This window comes from Ambystoma mexicanum, chromosome 14 (assembly GCF_040938575.1).
Source record: "Ambystoma mexicanum isolate Mex_15411 chromosome 14, UKY_AmexF1_1, whole genome shotgun sequence".
Lineage (NCBI taxonomy): Eukaryota > Metazoa > Chordata > Amphibia > Caudata > Ambystomatidae > Ambystoma > Ambystoma mexicanum.
The window spans coordinates 22,641,518-22,668,447 of record NC_090940.1 but is presented as its reverse complement, the minus strand read 5'-3'; the positions used below and the strand labels follow the sequence as shown (position 1 = coordinate 22,668,447).

Below are 26,930 nucleotides of genomic sequence, written 5' to 3'. Positions count from 1 at the left end.
GAGCTGGGCTTCTGAGCACTTTGCTGCAATCAATCTAGTGTCAAGATGACTAAGTCTTGAGGTGCAAAAGGTGAGCCACTGGCACGTGGCTTTGAAGTGCCGGCACTAGTTAGATCAAGTCAGACTATGAGACCGTTGAGTCGTTGGCTTCTAACGTCCGGTTCAGGTCCGGTGGTGGAAAAACCGTGGTTCTGCAGAGTCGATGTAGCGTTCGAGAGGGCGAGTCAGAGGCTTCCAGTCGGTGAAGTTGGCGGTGAAGTTGGCGTTCGACTCCGTTGCTTCTCTGGACTCGAGCCTAACTGTGGAAGGAGAACGGGGAATGATGGGGCAACCATGCCAATGGGAGGAGAATGCGAAATGCGGGTGGACCTCTGATGATGGAAAGAGGGCGAGGAATGTGGGTGCAACTCTGACGGTGGGTTGACAGCAAGGAATGAGGGTGCATCCCGGTGGAAGGACTAGAGCGAAGCAATGTGGAGCAGCCTGGGCCATGCACTGAGAGTGGGATGAGAGCAAGTAATGCAGGTCCACACCTGATGGTGGCAAGAGAGCGAGGAATTGTCTTAGATCCAACGCGGTCCAAACCCCGCTGGTCACTAAAGCCATTCAATATTATTAAGTTACCGGCCCCCCACTGCGGCACCCAGAGTACCCAGGGCACCCAGAGTAACAAGTACGCAGCCATGTACAAAGGCTGTTTTCTCACCATTTCTGCATGATTCTTCCTGCCCAACCAATGTTCACAGGAGTGTACTTCGAATACCCTAAAGAAAACTAAGTCCCTCTTACACCACCACGAGGTAAGAAACATTACGCCCTGTCAACACTGCTCCGTTTATTTGCCCTTCCCATCTCATGTTCCGGAATCAAGCACAAGGTTAGCCAGCACTATTTCTAGACAATAAAACTTCTTTTTTGTCATTCGTCCTGAGTTGATTCTGACCCTCCATGTATTGTTATACTGTTTGAAGGTGTAGCTCTCTTCAAGAGTTCCATTTTTCCTTTTTTTGTGTTCACAACTCTTAGGGAGACACAATCCTGAGGCCCAGAAGAAGGCACCGCATCTGGGAGCCGAAACGTCCTAGGACCAGGCTGTTCTCCTACCCATCCTTTTTTCAACCTTGGGAAGTCCTTTTCCCGACGTAGCCGAGGATTGGTCACCAATAGATCACAGTAAAATTTACAGCATATGGGGCTGCTCTTATCTTAGAAAGAGAGTTTATTTTTCCTTTACCCCTGTGTTCTACCCGATCGCACCATTCGTTTGTGCAATCTATACTTGTCTGCACTATGATGTCACTTGTTTATCTGTATTTGTCTGTATTTTCTGTAATGCAGTTACTTTTTAATCTACACTGTACTGTCAACTTAATCTGAAGAAATGTACTCATTGTGTTTTTGAAAAAGTTGGGCTTAGCATACATCTGAGACTCATGCTCTAATTTCTTTTGCTTTTCTCAGACAAACTGGTATGTTTTACCTTGATTGTTTCATAACCAGTGGCCTGAGTGCCATGAAATAAAATGCATGTATAAGCCTCACAAACAAGACTATGAATAAGTGTACAATTGATCTACAAAAAGTCTTGATGCTTTTTGTATTTTAATACTAAATCAAAAGGATGGGTCATCGGTGACACCAATACAACCCTGCTTTAAATAGAAACTCACAGAACCTATACTATGCTCTAACTCTCATCGGCGGCTACTCCCCCTGTGAGGCACTAGCTATTCTTTCTGCGCCGAGGGTCTGAGTGCTCAGGCTTTCAGATGTCTTTTCATTCATTGCAATGTCTTAGGGACCCCCAAACTTGCTTTTTTAATCATTTCGCGTTCCACATTAATTGGATACATGCAGCAGAATTGTGCTTGAGATTGCGAAACCGTGATGAAATACAATTAATAATTGCTGTTATAAAAATGTTTAAAAATGTGAATATATTTTAATGATATCTTTAATTATGCCATTATTCTTATTACATTTTTATATTTACAGTGATTTGAATTTGAAAATGTCTTTTGACACTGTGTATTTTGTGCGGTAATGTTATTTCCATTTCAGTCTTTTTTATGTGTAAGGTTATTTGTTTCAAGGCTGCAAGTTCGGAGGCGTAACAGGTATTGCGCTTAGAGGCAGGTTCCAGCCAGATCCTCATGACTGGGACAAGGCTATCCAGAGTGTTAGTGATGGCCAGATGGAGGTTGCTGAGAGCAGAGTCAGTGGTAGAGTCAGGAGGGCGGGGTTAGGGGGAGATGAAGGTGGATGTCAAGGCAGCAGCTGACACTTGTTTGATCGGATGGATGTTCATGAACAAGGTTGGCAGGGCTGGAGAAGTTCCAGTCAGGGGCCGGGGGACCCAGGTAAGAAGAGAGGAGCGAATGGTCTGACCAAGAGAGTGGTGTGACCAGAGGGGGGAGAGAGGGAGAGGTCTGAATGTATGATGGCATCCAGGGTGTGTCCAAGTGAGTGGGTTGGACCAGAAGGGAGAATGAAGAAAGATAGAGAAGTGCAGAGGTCAAGGAAGAGAATGGACGTTGTGCCAAGAGAGTCCAATTGGATGTTGAAGTCGCCCAGTAACAGGAGATTGGAGGTGGTTGAGAGGAAAGAGGAGCAGAAGTCAGAACATTCAGAGAGGAACACGGTGGTAGTGCTGGGGGCCTGTAGATCGTGGCAATGGTCAGGGACGAGGACGGAGAGATGACCAGCTTGCAAACCAGGCTCTCAAAGGAAGAGTAGAGCTGAGTGGGTATGAGGGAGGAAGGGACCCACTCTGGGAAAATTAAGGCATCCCCTCCGCCAGCACAGTGGTGTCATGGCTTTGAAATGATCTTGAAGCCATCAGGGAGGAGGGAGTCAAAAGCAGTGACTGCAATGGCACTGAACCAAGTCCTGTTGAGAGTGAGAATGTTGTGGTCAGTTTTGTCAAGAAGGAGGCAGTTGTCGGCTGAGTATTTGTTGGTTGAACAGGCTTTAAGAGTAGCCAGGAGAAGAAGGAGTCTGCCTTTGAAGGTCAACTGGGGTCTTCTAGCCCTTTAAGATGAGGTAGCAATACCCTTGAGATGGATGGGGATGCAGAAGTTACTCAAACATCAATAATCAAAATGACTAGTAGTAGTTGGCAAAGGGATAACTGTTTTAATATCAATTGTCTAAAACAGGGAGTAAAACCGACATCAACGAACGTCTCAGCGTAAGATCTCTCAATGCATCTTAAAAAAAACATTCTTCTACAGCAAAAAATCATCATCGGTGACGTCAACCTACATATTACTAACGTCATCCTACGTGGCAAACTACAAAAACCTAGTGGCAAGTGTGATAGGGTCTAAGGGAACATCTAAGCATACAATCCATACTTGTCTAAGGCAGTGAAGAAATGTGATAGGTTTCTTAACATCAGGTGGGGCAACTAAGCACTCCCCTAAAACAGACCACTATGAATGTCACTAAATGCACAACATCCCATTGGTTACACAAACTATAGGACCGTTAATCACGTGGCCCCCTACCATTAGTTGGCACTCTAACCTCTGTCAGTACTTTTCCACCTACTTTAGCAGCACACAGACTGGGCTTCCAGGTGCTGGTGAGCTAGTCTCCAACCATAGCTTCCCACCAATTAGCATATTCATCCATCATCACCTCAGTGGTCTGCTGTCAATTAGAGCTTTGAACTTGTCTTTGGGAGTGTTCTTTGCTCTGGAGAATTCAGTTGAGTGAAGGCACGCTCTGCCCTCATGCATAGGTGTGACCATCATGTTCGTCCAACTTCATCCCTCCACGTGACTGAAGACCACAAAATCGAGCCTCTTGTGTATTAAAAATGCTATTTTCTAATAGACCTCTGACGTCTTCCTTGTTTTGTTCAGGCCTCCTGAACAGGAGTTCGTTCTTTCACATGATTTGTATCCAATATCTGCTCACTCCAGCCTGATAAGACCTTGGCTTCTTGGCTCATCCAGCCTCGCCTTTCTGAGATTCACTTCGCAATTCACTTGTTTTCTAACTGCGACACAGTGGAAATAAGGCCTTCCTTCTTTAGCCCAGCTCTGCTATAACACGTAGTGAAAACATCCATTCTTTCCTCACTTATATATATATTCAATGAAAAAACTTTGTAAAAGGGACGTTATGGTTACAAGTAAAAACAAAAAAACCCTGAAATTTGCCAGTTATGGTAAGCTAAGCAAACATAACTTGCGCCACCACCATGCACTGCTAAGACTAACACCCAGGACATCAAAGATAACATCATAAATGTCATTGATGACATCACTGATGATATCACATGTGAAATACAGTTTGATGAAAAGTCCCTACAAGGAGTTGTGTATATATTGTTGGTAACAAGATGTCAGGGGTGATCGGGAGACCTATCGTGAAGAAAGTTTTTTTCATTGAATTTCATAGGTTTTTATTAGTGCAACTTAACCACAACGTCCCCTTAACAAAAATTTTCATTGAATTTCATAGGTTTTTATTAGTGCAACTTAACCATAACGTCCCTTTAACAAAGTTTTTTTAGTGAATTTCATGGGTTTTTACCAGTGTGTGCTATTTTCCTGCAACTTACTAATATCATACTTACCCAATAAAGCAATATTTGTGTCCAATTTACAAAGTGTCACCTTACAACTCTACCATTTCCCACCTTCTAGAATCGTTTTTAACACTTCTATACACTTTTTGCAACTATTTCAACTAGTTTTGCATCCGTAGACGTCTACGAACATCTGACTTCATTGCGGACCTTCCGAACAGTGCCACATGAGCATACGCTGGCGCGGGGCATGATGACGTGTCCGAGAACCTGTCCGCACTTCACGATAAGATCCGTGCTTCGCGGACAGTTCGGGACTGCATTTTCTACTAATGTAGAAACTTTCAACTTCAAAATTTCCCATGCACAGCTCCAACACCTTTTCTTACTCATTATCCATTAACAATCTAGTACACAGTACATACTTTTAGCAAAACTGCTACTTATCTTAAAATGGCATCAGCTAATGCCATCCCTCCTTCCCAAAAACCACCACCACTGCTGTAATCAAGGAGCATGAGAAACACTACCCCCTACCTTAGAAATAACACACGTGCAACATTTTGCCTGTCCACCTGCCCCTCCATATTAGTGTTTGGTGCCTCTTCCCTCATTTCCCCCCCCACCTTTCGTTCCAAGCTCTCCTGTCAAAATAAAAAAAACTCCAAAAACAATAAAAGAAATGTTCCTTTAGGAACCACCTTTCACAGTTAAAAAACAGAGCTAAAAAAAAACCTTATAGACCCCACTTTATATTTCTCAGTAAAGTTCATGGACTCAATAAGATTTTCCAACATTTCCATTTGCATTTTGTGTTATGCTAATGGCGATATTGTAGCGTTTATCTTCCGTTCCAGGGATGGAATGGTGGATACAGTCCTGGCAGCCCAAGTTATCAGCGCAAGCGAAGCAATGGTGGATAGAGAAGTCTCTGGACCATTCCCCCCCTCCCCCATTCCAGCCCCTGCAATGGGGGATGAAGGCCATTAGCACCCTAGGTTCCCAAAGCGGGAACCAGGGGTGCTAAAAAAAAGATTTTTCTTCCTACACAGGGACGCATTTGGTGTCCTGGTGTAGGAAGGAAAATCCTTTTCCAAGATGGCCACCATGGAAAGGGAAGGCGGGGGTTCCATACAGGGCCCCTCTTCGCTTTCCATGGCAGCCTGCAGAAGGTGAAAAGAGAACCCTATGACCATATTACCACAAGCTCATTTTTCTTCCCTTTTAAACCTATCCCAATTTCGAATAACTTTACCACAAAGCCAGTCCCAGGTGCACATGGCCACTTTAACCCCATATGTTGTCCCTCGTGGTCATGGCTAGTAGCCAGATTGTCCGGATCATGACCTTATCGCATGACCCGGACAATCTGCCCACTACCCATGGCCATAGGCTACACCTCATTACCAAAGGAATATCACTATTTTTTGTACCTACATTGTGACACTTGTCAAAAAATAAAACACAGGCACATTTGCAAAACCATGCTTTCAGGTTCTTGGCAATGTTCCTTACACAAGTTTGCTGGAAATCCACCCACGTTACATTTTTTCAAAAGTGTCAAATGTATGCACATACAATAGTCATATAACCTAGCCCCCACTTGACAAAATCCATTCTGACTTTACAAAAACATTCATATCTAGATCTATAATCTTTTTGCAAACCTTTGTGTAGATTTGTCAAATGGCACCACATGTATAAGCCTTTACAATATTTTGGGACCCCCCCTCTAATTTTGCCCCCTCTTGACAAAATCCCACCAAACTTTGCAAAAACATTTATATCTAGATCTATTATCAGTTCGTCAAAGTAAGTATAAATTTGTCAAATGGCACCTCATTCATAAGCCTTTACATTATTTTGGGACCCCCTCTAAGTTTTCCCCCTCTTGACAAAATCCCACCAAACTTTGCAGAAACATTTATATATAGATCTGTTATCAGTTTGCCAAATTAATTGTAGATTTGTCAAATGGCACCTCATTTATAAGCCTTTACATTATTTTGAGACCCCCCTCTAATTTTGCCCCCTCTTGACAGAATCCCACCAAACTTTGCAAACTCATTCGGAAGTAGGTCGGGAATAAAATTTCAAAATTTCACACAGTTTCATTAAAGGAATAGTGCGCCTGAAAATATTATTGTCCCAAGCGTTCGGGCATGTGTATTTAAGCATACGTTGATCGATCGTAAAAACTTTTCCTATGCACCTTACCATGTTTTCCTCACTTTTACATATGCCAAATCAGGCAGCAGGGCGTGCCCATTTTGTGGTAATCTTATCCGTTGCTGCATCGCCCTAAACTCAAGTGCCCTTGCAGCACTAAATCATAGTACCCGCCCCTGAAGCTGACATCCCCATTCCTAGCAATATTCTCCACCTATATCCGTGACGCTACTGTGCAGCGTAGACAAACTCAGCCAGTCATTACCTATGTCAGTTGAAGCAGAACCCGGAATATCAACACACATCCTTTCACAGCACAGCGCGTCCCAATTCTGAATACAAAACACTATCTTTAAACAAAACTGCAATAATCAGGGTCAGTCGTTTTTCAAAGAAACGAGCTGGGGTAGATTTCTGTCTTCGGCTGGGGCCTCCCTCTGGAACAGCCTCCTTACCACTCTAAAACTTGAGGAGAACCATCTCTGGTTCCGGAAGCACCTCAAGAACTTCCTCTTTTCTTCTGCCTTTGCTCCCCATCTCCCCTGCTGATCTGTTCTCTCTTGGCACTGTGCATCTGGCCACCCTCTGTCCTTCGGGCCCAGGTACTTGCTCACCCTGCCACCCTCCTGCACTGCCTCCAGGCCACCCCTTGCACTGGGGTCTGTATCTGTACCCATACAGCCCCCCCTTTTCCTTCCTGCACTTATCAGACCTACCCTGTCTGCTGCCTTAAACCTAGCACTTGCAAATTACTAGCTGCATTACCACTGTTTGTTGCCTTTATTATTTATTTATTGTTATTTATCTGTTTCTCCTCTGCTTCGCACTTTTCCCCTCCCCCTCTCCCATGCACTTGTGCGTTCTCAATGTCACTGGGCCTAGTAAGATCGCTGTTTTGTTCTCCCCTGTTCCCCTCCCTTGCCTTGTCGTGCTCTGAAACACTTGTGTACGAGCATGATAGAAATAAAATATCAATCAATCAATCAATCAATCTGCAATTTAGAATGTGCTTTTATTTCACAATAAACGCTCTGAGAAGATCTGCTGATTTCCATATTCAACCAACATTTTTGTTTCTTTCTTTGTTCTCGATACACAAATGTTTATCGTGAGTCACACAGTGTTCCTTTGGGTATAAACTCATTGGATGGTGGCACTGTGATTCGCAAAGCTTCGACATCAGCTTGTTGCTACACCACTGTAAACGATGTCAAGGTACTCCTTATTGCCGGTACCGCAAAAGGGCATATGGGCCCGGGGCGATCATCTCAAAACAGCGTGATGGTCATCCAACCATTGAGGTGTATCATCAACTGCTGACTGAAGAAGCCATCAATTAGTGTCTGGAAATTATGACATTCGCAGTAGGGCAGGAGGTGGCTGTGTAGAAAACATAACAGAAATGCGTCTCAGTAGTCGTTCTTAATTCTGTTCTAATTGATCAATTACTTATGCACTGTGTGAAAACTAAGGATGAACACAAACGAGAAACAATGCAAACACAGAGAAATCGACGTGCAATATTGGAGTCAACGATGTGATTGAGAGGTTAGTGCTATGCAATGTGTTTAGCTCGCAATGGGAGGCCGATGCGGAAGTTGACTGAAGAATTCAAATAACACATAGACAGCATTTTAACATAACACTAGCCTAGAATTGGGCGTTGGTGGAACCTGTGAGAACACAGACATGGACTCCATGCATTTCCGTTACATAATAATGGCCATTTCCATTCTCTTGGCATAACGCAGAGTATCTGTTCAGATCAACGATTTTTCATCAAATGAAATGAAATGTTACTTTGTCCAGTTTTGGAATGCTGACCCTTATCCTCTTTGACATTTTTACATACCTCACCCCTTTCCTTTCCTTACGAAAGCTCCCTTTATTTCCAAGGTCAAAAAACAATAGGGGCTTATGCCTAGCTTGCTTTTGGTAAATGGAAGCGACAAATAAGATCGGCAGGACGCGAGTGAGTAGACAGCTCAAGGCATTGACCTTGTGGCCCATGGCATCAATTCCAACGTGCACCACTGTAGCATTAGGAATACTTATGAAAAACAAATAAATTATTTTCTTGCAATGCACGCACAATTTCCAGAGATTTACTAATTTCATGAAAACACTCGGAATTCATAATCCACCTGTAAGCTGAGCACGTCTCTAGTGCTAGCAATGAGCACCATTTTTCAATTAGAATTTCCAACTGATTTTCACCAACCCTGTAATGCTGAGGTGTCCACTAAGTTCTCAGGACTGTTAGCAGACTTTCACGGTCAAAAACACCTGTTTTTTTTGCTTCTTGCAGCCATATCCCATCCCATCCTCATCACCCCTCACCTCCCCAGTGATTATTGGATAAGTTTGACAAGTGCAATGTTGTGTTTTTTAATATGTTTTTATCGCGATGTCCGCCGACAACGGTCGCTGACCATGAATCCAAGCTGGCGGGCGTTTAAAAAAATCTGATGCACTTCACGCTTTTCACCATCCAATCAGTGGACGCGTCCGATGTCCGCGGAAACCACATTGCCTCCTAAGCCAATCGGAGTCCTGTCCGCGGACCGAACAGGGAAGTGTGTCCGCGGAGCGGACATAGATATCATTCATTTTTTTAGAACCACTTTTTGGTCGTTTTAAAAAAACTACTGGATGGATTTTCACCAAATTTTCAAAAGCACGCTTTCGGGACCAAGCCGCCACTCCTGCCGTAAATTTGGTGAAAATCCGTCCAGCGGTTTGGGCTGTAGGCGTGAGCAAAATTATTTCTCCATTCAGTCTATTGTAAAAAAAGAAATTTTGGGATCCCCTATAACTTTGCCCCCCTTGACCAAACCTCACCAAACCTTGCAAATGAATTCAGAGTCAGCCATATACTTTTTTGCAAAGTTTGGTGATGGTTCGTCCAGAGAGAATGAAGTTATAAACCACACAAAAAGTGTTCTTCCTATGGGATGAGCACATTAACCGTAACTACATGGCCGCTACCGCAGGCCATGTAATATGTATATATTGGTGCATGCCGCAATCTATTCCTGACTTAGCTAGCCTCAAGAATACTTTGCCTGCTTGCGTTTCTTTGCAGTTGTACACATGTAAAACAGCTCAACATCTTCATAATTTCTGTAGCATAAATTCATTCATCTTGATCCCAAGATGCCACTTATCTTCAATACTTTCTTGATACCTTATAGAATATCTGCTTTCTTTAGTCTCTGCATCTCTTCTATGTACATCAGCTCGGCTCTGTGTGACATCACCATTCGTCTTGGCCATTCATTTGCTCTGCTTCTTCCGGGATTTCATTCAAATGACCATCGTACTGTCTTGTATGCAGGTATGGTTTTCTCAATGGGAACCTTGCTTCCAGGATTCTCCTTTGTATCAGTATTTTCACTGGTATAGCATGTGTCTCACACTCTGGTTCCCAACATATAGGCAAGATTGGTGAGGTGATTGAGGTAGGGGGACTTAGCTTTTTCTCTACAAAGGTTTTCTGAGGAGGCATACAGGGGCGTGGTACACCAGTCAGTGGGGGAGGGACAGAGATCGCAGAAGGTTGAGAGGCAGGAGAGGGAAGGAAGTTGATGAGGGACGGCTGGCTCTGGTCAAAGAGAAGAAGGTTGGGTTGAGGGCCCTGAGCGAAGATAGTGCCAGTGTGGTAGACATTAATGATGCAGTGTGATGATGAGAAGCCTGCCAAGAGGACTTACCACTTGGTGCCATCATTAATGGGAGAGGATGTGAAAGGGGGGAAAGTTGAGATGAGATGAGGGGTCCATAGATCTGCGGCACAGACAGAGAAGAGGATATTGGTGAAGACCTGTCTGGAAGTTGTGTTGACATAGGTGTCTGTGATGGGTAGGCCAGGGTTAGCACTCAGGAAATATTTTTTGTGCTTTTTCCTTCCAGACTTCTTGAAAGATGGAGGATATGCGATAGCGTAGCAGTGGGAGAAGATAGGAGAGATGGTGAGAGTCATCACGGTGGTAGAGGATCGTTGAGTGAAAGATGGGTGGGTGCAATGCACGGTCCTGGCCCAAACTCCAGGTGGCTTAGTAGTTTGTTTATTTGTTTGTTTGTTTGTGCATTTATATAGCGCTACGAATCCTCAGGTATCTGAGTGCTGCTTATTTCCCACGGTGGGTGGTTCTCATTTATCGACCTCGGAAGGATAAAAGGCTGACTTTGGCACTGCCGGGATTCGAATCTGCATCAGCAGGCTCTGGACGGATGTCAAAGCGAGCGCTCTACTGGATGGGCACAAAATCGAAAGCAAAGCAAAACATGGGGTGCAAGATTCGATTTTTAAAAAAACCAAATGCGGTGCACAGTGGATGCAATGATGTAAAGCACACCCACCTAGATACAATTTTTAAAAAGAACACCAAAATCAGTGGAAAATAGATGCAATGATGCAAGGCACACCCACCAAAAGTCAATTTTCTTTTTAATGAAGCACAGAATGACAAGGAGAGAATGTGGAGTGGGTGAGGTAGAGAAGGCAGAGTGAGATAAACACAGTTTGGTTCAGGTGTTAGTGGAGGAGGCAATGGAAAAAGTTCAGCCTTCACTCACTGGTGGATCCACAGAGTGCATGAAGGTGCTCGGGCCCAGATTTGTGGGAGAGCAGGGTATGCCAGGAGGTTGCTTCATAGTTTGTACGGGGTGAAAGGTGGAGAGACCCCGGGCCCGCCTATGCCCACACAGGCACAGACATGGCCTTAGCTGTGGGCCTTTGGTGGAGGGGCAGGCAGCCAATACAGGGGAGATGAAACGGAAGTACAGTAAATCAGTGGAAAGGCTGAATTTACAGCAAGCAGTAGCATCACAACATGAAGGGGACAGGGGAAGAATCAGGTGTCAAAGGCATAGATCATAACACAGCCACAGGAATTAAAGAATACACAGCAACAGCATCGATATTTTAAAGATCAAGCAGAGAGGCACGGTTTGAATATACCAAGGTGTTCAGATTCGAAGGCAGTAAGAAGGCAGAATAAATGACATCCGGATTAAATTTTAAAGCAAACAACCACAATGCAGCAATTTGGTGAGACCAGCAATGTTATACAGGTGAGTATAGAAAGGGTACCTTTTTAGCCACAAGCAGCAATTAGCAAGTGAGCATGTTTGACAGTCAGCAGGAAATAAAACTGAGAAGGCTAGACTTTAGAATAGGTTGAGAACAGTGTTTGTGTACCAGGGGTTGTCAGGGACCAAGATTAGATCAGCAGTAGTGGTAGAATGGGTGAAGATGTATAGCAAAACAGAAATATAGGCAAATCGTATGGCTTCAGAAATAAGGTGGAGGCCTAGCGTTCCAGCATATCCAATGGAGTTTGTAACCCTGGATTTTAATCACACAGAATTTGGTAAGCGGCAGTAAGACATATCATGCATTTGCAGGTCGTGACATGGATATATTATTGAGGGCCTTCGCACAATGCAGACTGAATTAGGAGGGAGGAGAAAGGCAGGATGCGGGGCAAGCAGTGGAACACGTGGCCAATCCAAAGTAGTAGCGAGCCGTGAAAGAGATAGATAGTGCAGTCCAATGCTCCAGAATGTATGAAAGCAGCCTCAGAATGCACACAGGTAAGAGCCATGAAGATGTAGCACTCAGAGCAGCACTTTGCCCAAGGTGAATGCTTTGATGAAGACAGAGGTAGTATAGGACATCAACCTATATCCGGGGTGCAGGAGTCACGAGGATCAGTTAGGGCAAGGCTATGGCTGAGGGCAGTGTGGACATGCACGATGATGCAGCGGCGAGGAAGGAGAGTCTGAAAATGTGCAAACTCTGGCGGGGGCACAACCCTGAACTGAGGGTGGAGGGACTGATTGCAAGTGGGACGGAGGAGATGGACACTTACCCAAAGCAGTAGGGTATCAGAGTACGCAAACTCCAAGGCATATGAACAGTGGAATAGCAACAAAGCCTACCCGCTATTGGATGTGCAGATCCAGCGGTAGGAGCGATGGAGATCTGGGGCTAACTGGCTGGGCAAGGGCCTTAACATGTCCAAACAGGGGCTCTCCGTGACTTTTTGAGGAGGCCCTTAAAGGGGGCTGACATTTGCCTCCTGGCTCCCCGGCCTAACACAGATGCAGGCGGCCACAGCCAATCAGGCTTCTTGGTGGAGGCAAGTCCCTCAATCCTCAACAGCAAGTCCGGCGGACAAATTTGAGAAGGCACAGGTTGTTGTAAGATTGAATCCCAAGACACAAGGCGAATCCCCACAGTGTTGCACAATGGAAAGGGGGCTGGAGAATGAGCCCAGACAGGGTTCTTCATGACCCTTTGAGACGGCCCTTTGAGGGGGCTGGCGTTTGCCTGCCGGCTCCCCCGCCTACCACAGATGTAGGTGGCCACAGCCAATGAGGCATCTCGGTGGAGGCAAGTGCCTCAGTCCCTAATAGCAAGCCTGATGGCCATATTTGAGAAAGCCCGGGCTGTAGTAAGACTGAATACAAAGCCACGAGGTAAACCCCCACCGTGTGCAGAATGGAAGGGGGCCACCTTAGCACAGGCGAGATAATTTGCTCAACATCTGAGGATCAAGCTGCTACCTTAGTACACTCACTCAACATTTGAGGATCATGTTGCCATCTAAGGTGTTACATGGCAACACCTATTGACTACACTTGGATGGTTATGACATACTTTGCTATGCAGTATACAGTACTATGTAATATGATCACGTGAGCAACTGTAACCTAACAGACTTTCTCTAAGCATTATTCTTGGGCTGCTTATTGTAACCCTCAAGCAAGTCTTCTTAGGTATCCTTTATAGCGCCTTGATGCCTGTGGGCTTTAGTGCGCTCTACAAATCCAAAAGATAAATAAATAAGTACAGGTGATAGACTTCACTCAACATCTGAGGATTAAGATACCACCTAAATACAGGTGACAGCCTTCACTCAACATCTGAGGATTATGATACCACCTAAGTACAGGTGACAGCCTTCACTCAACATCTGAGGATTATGATACCACCTAAGTACAGGTGACAGCCTTCACTCAACATCTGAGGATTATGATACCACCTTAGTTGAGGGGACAGCCTTCACTCAACATTTGAGGATTAAGATACGACCTAAATACAGGTGACAGCCTTCACTCAACATCTGAGGATTATGATACCACCTAAGTACAGGTGACAGCCTTCACTCAACATCTGAGGATTATGATACCACCTAAGTACAGGTGACAGCCTTCACTCAACATCTGAGGATTAAGATGCTGCCTTGGTACAGGTGAGACCATTTGCTCGACATTTGAGGATTATAAGCTCACTTTACTACATGTGGCCACTCTTTTGCATTTGCCATAAACCATCACCTCGAATTTGCCTCATTTGCCTCCTTTTCTGTGAATTTTCCACCAAATCCTTTGCCCCCTCCAGCAGTGTGATGAGTGGGAGTTTTGCCCACCGCTTAGGTCTTGACTCTCTTTGTCATCTTCCTTGAAATATCCCCACTCCGTCCAATCCTTACTTTGATCTCTGCTGTTCTGCAAGGATTTTAACCCCTTGCATAAGCTGTCCTGGCATGTGTCCATCTTCCACTTGATATCTATTGCGCTGATTGCCCGACAAGGCTCAGGCTTGGCCGTGGACCCATTTTTGTATATCGGAAATATCACCCTAAATTCCCAAGGTTTTCAGAACAGGTAAGCTTAGAAGGATGAGGTTTCCTTGAGCAGTTACGTTGGTGGTATAGTTGGACTTGGTGCCTTACCTGATACCACTCTCCCAAAAGTTACTTCATGTTGGTCTCATCTTAAAATATTCAGAGTAAGCATTGTCTATATTCTATGGGAATATGCTTGTCCACGCTTTTGGGAGTGAGGATCTCTGCAAATGTTGCCAGCTTTAATTATGTGTCTGAAATGTTCTGCCACTTCAAGACCAGTTATCATTGCCTTAACATTTCTCTTGATTGTTCCCAGTCCTAGAATTCCATGGAATTCTGTATGCAGACTGATCGTACACGCGCTCTACCTTTCAGGTCCACACAGTCTTCCTTCTTCTATCTGCTCCTAGTAAGCCGATGTTCTTACTACTCCTAGTATCCCTTAAATTCCACTATCAGGGAGCCCTGGTCTTCCGGGAAGTCATGACTGTTAAATCCTGATCGTTTTGATGATTTCTTTGTCAGTACTGTGACTGCTGAATGCTGGGTTTTGTTGTCTTGGAGACGCGATATGGCTTTGGTCGTCTTAACCTTTCCTGCATCTTCTCTGCTAATCTCCTGGGCCATTGGACACTGACCCTCTCTATTTTCTGCAAGTGTTCCTCAATGTCCATTCATTTACTTCCTGTGGTTCATGGCTCAAATGAAAGATTTCCAGAATTGGCAAAAAATCATTCTCACATTCCTTTCTCCCCTCTTGCGAATAAGCGATATCCATGATTTGAGATAAAGAGGTATTTCCTCATAGATTATTCATGGAGGAAAGTAAATGTTTAGTTTTTGGATTCTGTGGTTTCACTGCTTCCAAAGACTGTACATAGTCTGTTTTCAGTGTCTAGCATTCACATAGTCATCATCCAGCATCAAGAGAGAGAGAGAGAACACCTACAGAAGGCAACCACAGGCCTAGCCGTGAGCACGTCAACTCTAACTGACCCACGACTAAGCTCTCCTCTTTAGCCATGTCGCACTCTCCCATGTCAGGAGCTAGCCAGACCCAAAGCGCTGTAGTTTATCAGATCTTGGGCTCTTCCCCATGGGGACCACACTCCCAAATGTGTGCACCAAGCCCACAGAAAGGCCATTGTCACTCAGGAACCAGGTATTTCTGACCTGCACCCATCAACACCACAGGTTTTGCATCTGCCTTTTACACTGTTCCACCTATGAACCCCACTCCCCCTTTTTCTCTAACAGAGCCAAGTGCAGAGGGGCCACAAATCGTGGGAGTCAGGTGCTATACAAGACCACTTAAATTACATTACTGCATTGCACATAACACCATTCAGTGCTCATTGAGGAAAGCCATGTTGCTTCCTTCAGTTTTAGGGAATGGCAAGTGACATTCCCAGCCACGCTGTTCAACAATAGAATGCCAGCATGAGCCTAAGCCACACCTTGGCACTTCTCCCAGGGCCCCTGATCAGGCTGGTGTCGGTCTGGGATATAGGGGAGTACAGGCACTCATTCGGGAATGTTTACTCACATTAGGCAAATGAGAGTCCTCGCACTATTCTGAGGCAGCTTTCAGGCAAAGAGCCCAGCCAGGTCCAAGTAAGCCTCTCTTACCCGGCGGGGTTCAGCAGGCTACAGGAATCAATCCTGTAGAAAGGGCCACTTTGCAAAGTCACAGAGCACACGACTCAGCCTCAGCCTTCAGAAGGAACTCTTCCAGTGAAGAGGACAGTCACAGAGCACAGGACTCAGTCTCAGCGCCTTCAGAAGGAACTCTTCCAGTGAAGAGGACAGTCAAAGAGCACAGGACTCAGTCTCAGCCTTCAGAAGGAACTCTTCCAGTGAAGAGGACAGTCACAGAGCACAGGACTCAGTCTCAGCCTTCAGAAGGAACTCTTCCAGTGAAGAGGACAGTCACAGAGCACAGTACTCAATCTCAGCCTTCAGAAGGAACTGTTCCAGTGAAGAGGACAGTCACAGAGCACAGGACTCAGTCTCAGCCTTCAGAAGGAACTCTTCCAGTGAAGAGGACAGTCACAGAGCACAGTACTCAGTCTCAGCCTTCAGAAGGAACTCTTCCAGTGAAGAGGACAGCACACGACTCAGTCTCAGCCTTCAGAAGGAACTCTTCCAGTGAAGAGGACAGTCACAGAGCACAGGACTCAGTCTCAGCCTTCAGAAGGAACTATTCCAGTGAAGAGGACAGTCACAGAGCACAGTACTCAGTCTCAGCCTTCAGAAGGAACTCTTTCAGTGAAGAGGACAGTCACAGAGCACAGGACCCAGTCTCATCCTTCAGAAGGACCTCTTCCAGTGAAGAGGACAGTCACAGGGCACAGGACTCAGAAGGAACTCTTCCAGTGAAGAGGACAGTCAGAGAGCACAGGACTCAGTCCCAGCCTTCAGAAGGAACTCTTCCAGTGAAGGGGACAGTCACAGAGCACACGACTCAGTCTCAGCCTTCAGAAGGAACTCTTCCAGTGAAGAGGACAGTCACAGAGCACAGGACTCAGTCTCAGCCTTCAGAAGGACCTCTTCCAGTGAGGAGGACAGTCACAGAGCACAGGACTCAGTCTCAGCCTTCAGAAGGAACTCTTCCAGTGAAGAGGACAGCACACGACTCAGTCTCAGCCTTCAGAAGGAACTATTCCAGTGAAGAGGACAGTCACAGAGCACAGTACTCAGTCTCAGCCTTCAGAAGGAACTCTTCCAGTGAAGAGGACAGTCACAGAGCACAGGACCCAGTCTCATCCTTCAGAAGGACCTCTACCAGTGAAGAGGACAGTCACAGGGCACAGGACTCAGAAGGAACTCTTCCAGTGAAGAGGACAGTCAGAGAGCACAGGACTCAGTCCCAGCCTTCAGAAGGAACTCTTCCAGTGAAGGGGACAGTCACAGAGCACACGACTCAGTCTCAGCCTTCAGAAGGAACTCTTCCAGTGAAGAGGACAGTCACAGAGCACAGGACTCAGTCTCAGCCTTCAGAAGGACCTCTTCCAGTGAGGAGGACAGTCACAGAGCACAGGACTCAGAAGGAACTCTTCCAGTGAAGGGGACAGTCACAGAGCACACAACTCAGTCCCAGCCTTCAGAAGGATCTCTTCCAGTGAAGAGGACAGTCACAGAGCACAGGACTCAGAAGGAACTCTTCCAGTGAAGAGGACAGTCACAGAACACAGGACTCAGTCCCAGCCTTCAGAAGGAACTCTTCCAGTGAAGAGGACAGTCACAGAGCACAGGACTCAGTCTCAGCCTTCAGAAGGAACTCTTCCAGTGAAGAGGACAGTCACAGAGCACAGGACTCAGTCTCAGCCTTCAGAAGGAACTCTTCCAGTGAAGAGGACAGTCACAGAGCACAGGACTCAGTCTCAGCCTTCAGAAGGAACTCTTCTAGTGAAGAGGACAGTCACAGAGCACAGGACTCAGTCTCAGCCTTCAGAAGGAACTCTTCCAGTGAAGAGGACAGCACACGACGCAGTCTCAGCCTTCAGAAGGAACTGTTCCAGTGAAGAGGACAGTCACAGAGCACAGGACTCAGTCTCAGCCTTCAGAAGGAACTCTTCCAGTGAAGAGGACAGTCACAGAGCACAGGACTCAGTCTCAGCCTTCAGAAGGAACTCTTCCAGTGAAGAGGACAGTCACAGAGCACAGTACTCAGTCTCAGCCTTCAGAAGTAACTCTTCCAGTGAAGAGGACAGTCACAGAGCACAGGACTCAGTCTCAGCCTTCAGAAGGAACTCTTCCAGTGAAGAAGACAGCACACGACTCAGTCTCAGCCTTCAGAAGGAACTATTCCAGTGAAGAGGACAGTCACAGAGCACAGTACTCAGTCTCAGCCTTCAGAAGGAACTCTTCCAGTGAAGAGGACAGTCACAGAGCACAGGACTCAGTCTCAGCCTTCAGAAGAAACTCATCCAGTGAAGACGACAGTCACAGAGCACAGGACTCAGTCTCAGCCTTCAAAAGGAACTCTTCCAGTGAAGAGGACAGTCACAGAGCACAGAACTCAGTCAGCCTTCAAAAGGAACTCTTCCAGTGAAGAGGACAGTCACAGAGCACAGGACTCAGAAGGAACTCTTCCAGTGAAGAGGACAGTCACAGAGCAGAGGACTCAGTCTCAGCCTTCAAAAGGAACTCTTCCAGTGAAGAGGACAGTCACAGAGCACAGAACTCAGTCTCAGCCTTCAGAAGCACCTCTTCCAGTGAAGAGGACAGTCACAGAGCACAGGACTCAGAAGGAACTCTTCCAGTGAAGAGGACAGTCACAGAGCACAGGACTCAGTCTCAGCCTTCAGAAGGAACTCTTCCAGTGAAGAGGACAGTCACAGAGCACAGTACTCAGTCTCAGCCTTCAGAGGGAACTCTTCCAGTGAAGGGGACAGTCACAGAGCACACGACTCAGTCCCAGCCTTCAGAAGGAACTCGTCCAGTGAAGAGGACAGTCACAGAGCACAGGACTCAGTCTCAGCCTTCAAAAGGAACTCTTCCAGTGAAGAGGACAGTCAAAGAGTACACCACTCAGTCTCAGCCTTCAGAATGAACTCTTCCAGTGAAGAGGACAGTCACAGAGCATAGGACTCAGTCTCAGCCTTCAGAAGGACCTCTTCCAGTGAAGAGGACAGTCACAGAGCACAGGACTCAGAAGGAACTCTTCCAGTGAAGAGGACAGTCAGAGATAACAGGACTCAGTCTCAGCCTTCAGAAGGAACTCTTCCAGTGAAGAGGACAGTCCCCGAGCACAGGACTCAGTCTCAGCCTTCTGAAGGAACTCTTCCAGTGAAGAGGACAGTCACAGAACACAGGACTCAGTCTCAGCCTTCAGAAGGACCTTTTCCAGTGATGAGGACAGTCACAGAGCAAAGGACTCAGAAGGAACTCTTCCAGTGAAGGGGACAGTCACAGAGAACAGGACTCAGTCCCAGCCTTCAGAAGGAACTCTTCCAGTGAAGAGGACAGTCACAGAGCACAGGACTCAGTCTCAGCCTTCAGAAGGAACTCTTCCAGTGAAGAGGACAGTCACAGAGCACAGTACTCAGTCTCAGCCTTCAGAAGGAACTCTTCCAGTGAAGAGGACAGCACACGACTCAGTCGCAGCCTTCAGAAGGAACTCTTCCAGTGAAGAGGACAGTCACAGAGCACAGGACTCAGTCTCAGCCTTCAGAAGGAACTCTTCCAGTGAAGAGGACAGTCACAGAGCACAGGACTCAGTCTCAGCCTTCAGAAGGAACTCTTCCAGTGAAGAGGACAGCACACGACTCAGTCTCAGCCTTCAGAAGGAACTCTTCCAGTGAAGAGGACAGTCACAGAGCACAGGACTCAGTCTCAGCCTTCAGAAGGAACTCTTCCTGTGAAGAGGACAGTCACAGAGCACAGAACTCAGTCTCAGCCTTCAGAAGGACCTCTTCAAGTGAAGAGGACAGTCACAGAGCACAGGACTCAGAAGGAACTCTTCCAGTGAAGAGGACAGTCACAGAGCACAGGACTCAGTCTCAGCCTTCAGAAGGAACTCTTCCAGTGAAGAGGACAGTCACAGAGCACACAACTCAGTCCCAGCCTTCAGAAGGAACTCTTCCAGTGAAGAGGACAGTCACAGAGCACAGGACTCAGTCTCAGCCTTCAAAAGGAACTCTTCCAGTGAAGAGAACATTCACAGAGTACACGGCTCAGTCTCAGCCTTCAGAAGGAATTCTTCCAGTGAAGAGGACAGTCACAGAGCACAGGACTCAGTCTCAGCCTTCAGAAGGACCTCTTCCAGTGAAGAGGACAGTCAGAGAGCACAGGACTCAGAAGGAACTCTTCCAGTGAAGAGGACAGTCAGAGAGCACAGGACTCAGTCTCAGCCTTCAGAAGGAACTCTTCCAGTGAAGGGGGCAGTCACAGAGCACAGTCTCAGCCTTCAGAAGGACCTCTTCCAGTGAAGAGGACAGTCACAGAGCACAGGCCTCAGAATGAACTCTTCCAGTGAAGGGGACAGTCATAGAGCACACAACTCAGTCCCAGCCTTCAGAAGGAACTCTTCCAGTGAAGAGGACAGTCACAGAGCACAGGACTCAGTCTCAGCCTTCAGAAGGAACTCTTCCAGTGAAGGGGACAGTCACAGAGCACACGACTCAGTCTCAGCCTTCAGAAGGAACTCTTCCATTGAAGAGGTCAGTCACAGAGCACAGGACTCGGTCCCAGCCTTCAGAAGGAACTCTTCCAGTGATGAGGACAGTCACAGAGCAAAGGACTCAGAAGGAACTCTTCCAGTGAAGGGGACAGTCACAGAGCACAGGACTCAGTCCCAGCCTTCAGAAGGAACTCTTCCAGTGAAGAGGACAGTCAGAGAGCACAGGACTCAGAAGGAACTCTTCCAGTGAAGAGGACAGTCAGAGAGCACAGGACTCAGTCTCAGCCTTCAGAAGGAACTCTTCCAGTGAAGGGGGCAGTCACAGAGCACAGTCTCAGCCTTCAGAAGGAGGACCTCTTCCAGTGAAGAGGACAGTCACAGAGCACAGGACTCAGAATGAACTCTTCCAGTGAAGGGGACAGTCACAGAGCACACGACTCAGTCCCAGCCTTCAGAAGGAACTCTTCCAGTGAAGAGGACAGTCACAGAGCACAGGACTCAGTCTCAGCCTTCAGAAGGAACTCTTCCAGTGAAGGGGACAGTCACAGAGCACAGGACTCAGTCCCAGCCTTCAGAAGGAACTCTTCCAGTGAAGAGGACAGTCACAGAGCACATGACTCAGTCTAAGCCTTCAGAAGGAACAGTGAAGAGGACCTATGTGTTTAAATAATGGTTTCTTCAATGGATTCTCAAAAGATCAAGGTTTAATATCCTTCAAACCCTTCAGATGAAAGGTTGTGTCCATGAGTCATATCCAATCGGGCTCCTTGCTGGACAAATATACAGCGAATTCCTATCAACGCTGATGCCAACATCTGCACACGCTTAAAAGTACCTGAAAGAGAAGAGCCCCGGAGGGAAAGGACGGCTGGTGGCGTGCCTTTGCTTAGCAGTAGGACCACACCTGCCCTTAGCAGTAAGTTGCGGCGAGTCAGGGGGTGAGGGGGGAGAAGGGGAGCTACAGTGGCCTTGTCTTGGGGGGGGGTCCAAGTTTCTATTTATTTATTTTATTATTGTGCTCAGGCGAACATCCGACTTTTCACATTACATATCACAAAAACATTTCATAGTTTTATCTCTCTGAACAACCATTCAAATGATTGACATAAAACCCCAAACTTTCAACCTTTTAAAACTTCAATAGAAAGGCAAGCTTCATGGCCTGAAAACAATATTTCCCAAAAATGGCCACAAAATAACCAATCAACTTTATCCAGATATTGAGGGAAATGCTTGACTCTCACATCCCTGGTCCCCTGGCACTCGATGATTGGGTGTTTCAGGCTCTGCTTTCTCGAATCCTCTCACAGGTTGCAAAGGTTGTCCTTGTATATAGTCGGATTACGGATCGACTGGATTTCTCTCATAGGTAGCAGATTCAGGTGAAATCTTAGAAATTCTGACCTCCAGCTTGAATTGCAGCATCACCCTAAATACCTTGCTAAATACCCTCGAGTTTTACCATAAAGGGAAAGGGATTTGCATAATACTAAACTGCGCGTCTCTGATATTGTATGTATCCCGTCCATTCTAGCCAAGGCTTCCTTTACACCCCCAGGATTCATTACTAGATCTTCTTCACATCGGTCACACTCTGTCAACATCCCTGTCAGATCATGTTTCAACGGTTCAAGCACTGAAATAGGGCAGCCGCTGCCCAATGTCCTCATATAGGGCGTTCTTTTGGGGAATTAATATCCTCCTATATAATGAAACCACCTTCCAGGCGATATAAGCTTGTGTGCATTGTAGGCCCAGCTCAGACCGCAGACTAGCCATCGGAAGGCTCTGGGCTAAGCTCAGAACCTTCTTGGATCATTTCCCCTCTATTCCTGTCCAGTTTATTATTCTAGATAAATGTTTGACATCCATTCCATATGTAAGTGAAGGTATAACCTTACCTACATACAATCTTACCAGGGGGACTATTGAAAATGTGCAATACGTGGGGAAAAGCTTTTGCATTTGGCAAGCAAGTTGTTCGAGCTTGTCTTCTATTTCCAATTCCAGTAAAGCCATAGTAGGACAGGACCTCAATTTGAAGCCCAAATACACGACTTATTTTACTGCCGGGACCTCTTGATCGTTTAAGATCCACTTAAACTTTGGGACATGCTTCAAAGGTTTCTTAAAACTTACAATATACGATTTTTTGGATTAATTTGGAGATCGTTTAATATTGCATATTTCCCCTAAGCTCCCAAAAGACGTTGGAGACCTATCAGGGTATAGTCTAGCAAGACTATATCATCCGCATAGGCTATCCAGTTGATGGTCTGGGAATCAGTCTTAGGGCTTCCCACTGCGTGCTGATCCAGTACGTCTGCCTGATCCGCTAGATACCGGTTAAAGAGACAGGGAGCAATTATGCCTCCCTGTCTTACGCTTCTGTCAGTAAGAACTGGTAGGGAGAGGTGACTCTGAGCATCTAGCCTTACTTGCAATCGTGAGTTGTCGTGCAAATTCACAATGATCGTTAGCAAAGACAAGGAAATACCCCATTGTTTCACCTTTGCCCACAGGCGTTCCCTGTTTATTGTATCACAAGCCTTAGACATATCGATCCAGGCACCATATAATACAGGGCCGCCGTTAGACCAAGATTTCCCACAAACGATGTTCAATTGGTGATAAAGAAGGGCCCTTTCTGAAACCTATTCTATGTTTAGACAATATGCCCCTACTTTCGGCCTAAGAACCAGCTCTTTAAATACGGACCCAGCTAAAATGTTACTATCCGCATCCATAAGGGTGATAAGGCAGTAATTCACTACATCCGCTGATCGCCCTTCTTATAGATGGGGATAACAATAGCAGATTTCCAAGAATCGGCACACACCAAGTCCTCAACACCTCATTTAATAGGACCAGAAATAATCTGAACCATAGTTCGATGTCGGACTTAAAGATTTGGTTGTTTAGGCCATTAGGGTAGTCGCCCTGGAAAATGTAGAGCTGACAATTAGATCTGCTTTGTTTTTTTGAGTTAAATGCAGCTTCCAACCTTTATCCAAATTCTCCTTGAACTTCAATGCTGTGGGTTTCCTATATAAATTCCCAAAATGATTACAGCAACTTGTTTCTGCCTCTGCGTTACCTTGGAGGCAGCTTTGAGAATTCTGAGGAGTGTTAACAAGAGACCACACATTTTGAGAGTTGTTATTTACCAGAGCTCCCAACATACTCTGTCCATCCTTCTGTTGATGTAAATACCTATTAGACTTAGACCCGTTTTCATTACGAAGTCTCTTCATCTCTTGCGGGTAAACTGAGTATGAAGTGTGTTGGCGGTGTTCCACTACCGCCGCCCGTGAGCCCCCCACCCCCGTATGCACAGAGACACGGAGACTGAGATGTTACTCGTGTGGGCTTCCCGGTGGCTCTGACGCCGCCGGGAACGCCCCGTTTATTTATAGAAGGTACGCGACGGAGTGAACATCACCCCGTCTCGTGCGTGCCCTTAAAGGGCCAACGCCACACTCCTCCTTTTCCATAACAACAAAACTTGAAAAAGAGAGGATCTAACTATCACACATTTCAAAGCACACAATATAACCCCAATAGTCCCCCGTTTATTGACAGCCACCCTGGATCCCCCGATGGTACTTCCAACAGCATGGACACATCCATCAGCCAACCTTCCAGCTCAGTCTGTCACATAGTCTGTGAGACGGGCAGGTTTCCCACGCCCTGTTCTCAGGGTGTACCTCCTGCCGATATCTCTAGCTGGTGTACCGTCGCCTAGTCCTCCGCGAACAGGAGAGTCTACTGTGGGGGCTTGACCCACACCTTCGTCCAGTGCCTCTTCACATTCTCTGTTCTCCGTGCTTTCCACTCTCGGCTCACCCAGTCTCTTGAAGAAGCTGGCATTCCTGGTCACTGATGATGTCCCGTCAGAGGCAGTAACCATAGAGCCCTTCACCGCCACGACGTCCAGTGGAGCGTGTTCATACGTGAGAGACATTTTTCCCTGTGGGTGGCGATTCCTTACTAGTACCTCATCGCCCGGGGCAATAGTTGGGGGTCTCAGATCTCTTCTGCTATTTTCCATCTGCGTCCTTGCCCTTCTGTCCTCCTCCACTTGGTCGTTGTCGATGACAGCCGGCTCTCGATCCCCCACCTCAGGTATGACGTCTCTCGGGCATCGCTGGAATAAGGCCTCTGCAGGTGCCACACCCGTGGATGAATGGGGTGTCGTCCGCTATCCCCGCAGAAATACATACAGCGCCCTTTGTAAGCACTCGCCTTTTCCTTGAGCGATCCTAAATACTTTGTTGAGTGTGCGCATCATGCACTCTGCCTCTCCATTTGCCCGAGGCCAGAGCGGGGTGACCTTTCTGTGCTGGATGCCATAGTCCTTCATGAGGTCTGCGAAGCTCTCTCCTTGGAATGGTGCCTCATTGTCAGAGCACAGAACAGAGGGTAGGCCATGAGTGGCAAAAATATTCTCCAGCGCTATCACCACCTTGTTAAATGCCACCGACTCTACAAACTCGACCTCGGGATATTGAGACCATTCGTCCACCACCACCAGGAAGTGAGTGCCCCTCGCTGTGGATCCACAGTCCGCATGCACCACTTCTCATGGTCTTGTCCCTCTTGGCATTGTTTCGATGGACGGTTCGCGCTGGGCCGGTGGCGCGGCCTGGCACCACACGCACAATGTCACAAACTCCTCAACTCTCCATTCCAGCTCCAGGAACCACACCTTCTGGCGGAGATGAGCCTTTGTCTTGGGAGCTCCTGGAAGATCCCGGTTGCGCCAGGGCAATGACTTGTGGGATGTTGGCCTGGGGTACCACGATCCTGCCTCCTCTCAGTAGGAGCCCCGACTCCGAGAATGTCAGTTCTTCGCGCACCCGCCACAGTTGCTCCAGAGCCACTCTGGCCTCACTCGTTCTTCGGTCCAAGGCCTCCAACACCGTCTTCCAGGCACCTTGTTCCACGGCCGCTTTTAGTATGGTGAAGCACTCGTCCTTCTTTGACGCCAGCTCTAACTCCTCCACCTGCATGGAGTTAGGGGTTGCCGTTTCCACGACCAGGCGAACATGTTCATCTGCCTCTTCTGCTGATGTGGATGCATGGGAGCCCCCTCTTGGATGTCTGGAGAGGTAGTCCGCAGCGTTGTTGGCCCCCAGACGATATATTAACGATACACCATACTCGAGGAGTGCGAGCATCCAGCGCTCTATTCTCACTGGTGGTCTGGAGGAAGAACCAGCCATGATTGGTAACAAAGGCTTGTGGTCTGTGACCACAGTTACCGGTCGCCCCAGGATGTAAAGGCGAAAATGTCTACAGCCCCACAGTACCGCCAAAGCCTCCTGCTCGATTTGAGAATATCGTTGCTCGGTATAGGAGAGCGCCTTGCTTGCGTATGCTATGGGGCGGACCTCCTGGTCACTCCCCACCTGAGTGAGCACCGCTCCCAGGCCATAGGGGCTAGCATCCACGACAATCTCCATCTGTAGGCTTGGATCAAAAAACGCCATGGTGTCCTCCGCAGCCAAGGCACTCTTAATGTCATCGAAAGCCGCTTGTTCAAGTGGCCCCCACTGCCACACAGTGTCCTTCTTTGTCAAAGTTCTCAACGGCTCTGAGCGGGATGCCAAATTCGGGATGAAGCGGCCACAATATGTGACCATGCCCAAGAAACTCCTCACCTCAGCGACATTCTCTGGTGGTCGAGCATTTTTTATGTCCCTCACCTTGCGGGGATCAGGTGACACCCCATCCGCCTTGAAAACAAATCCCAAAAACTCAATAGTGGTTTTGAGAAATTCGCACTTGTCCTTGTGCAGGGTGAGCCCCAGCAAGCGAAGGCGCTTGAATGTCTTGGCCAGGCGTGCCAGGTGTTCCGTTTCTGACTTAGCGTACACCAGGATGTCATCGCTGATGTTGAGAACTCCATCCAGATCCGCCAATGCCCCTCTAATAATGTTCTGAAACACCTCCGCCGCAGAAGATACCCCAAAGCTCAGTCTCTTGTATCTGTACAACCCCCGATGAGTGGTGAAAGTCGTTATGTAGCGGGACTCGGGGTGCAGGACCACGTGATGATACCCTGCTCTTAGGTCCAGTTTAGAGAAGAACTTTGCCCCCTGAAGTTCCACTATAATGTCATCGATGGTGGGGGTTAAATGCCGCTCCCTCTTTATTGCCTTGTTTGGGAGTCGCATGTCCACACAGATCCTCACTGCGTCGGGCTGCTTGGGCTTGCGTGCGATGACAATGGGAGAGACCCATGGAGTGGGGCCTTCAACCTTCTCAATGATGCCCAAACCTACGAGGTTGTCCAGCTCCCGATCCACCAGATCTCTGAGGTGAAAAGGTACTCGCCGATGCTTTAGCGCCACTGGTTGGATTGACTCATCAATGTGTAGCCGTACAGGCTCACCCACCATCTGTCCAATACCTTCAAACAGGGAGATGTGTTTGGCCAATAACACCGGTATGT

The 26,930-nt window shown here is 47.1% G+C and overlaps 1 protein-coding gene across 1 annotated transcript in view; it reads left to right on the top strand.

The window, feature by feature from the left end:
* LOC138527149 (fap1 adhesin-like) overlaps positions 1-20,169 on the top strand; it is a 127,036-nt gene extending 106,867 nt beyond the window's left edge. The window contains exons 2-5 of the mRNA XM_069638256.1: positions 15,934-17,410; positions 17,472-18,161; positions 18,508-18,873; positions 19,434-20,169. Coding sequence (XP_069494357.1) covers positions 15,934-17,410; positions 17,472-18,161; positions 18,508-18,873; positions 19,434-20,169 — 3,269 coding nt within the window. The remainder of the gene's footprint in view (positions 1-15,933; positions 17,411-17,471; positions 18,162-18,507; positions 18,874-19,433) is intronic.
* The last annotated feature ends 6,761 nt before the right edge of the window (positions 20,170-26,930 follow it).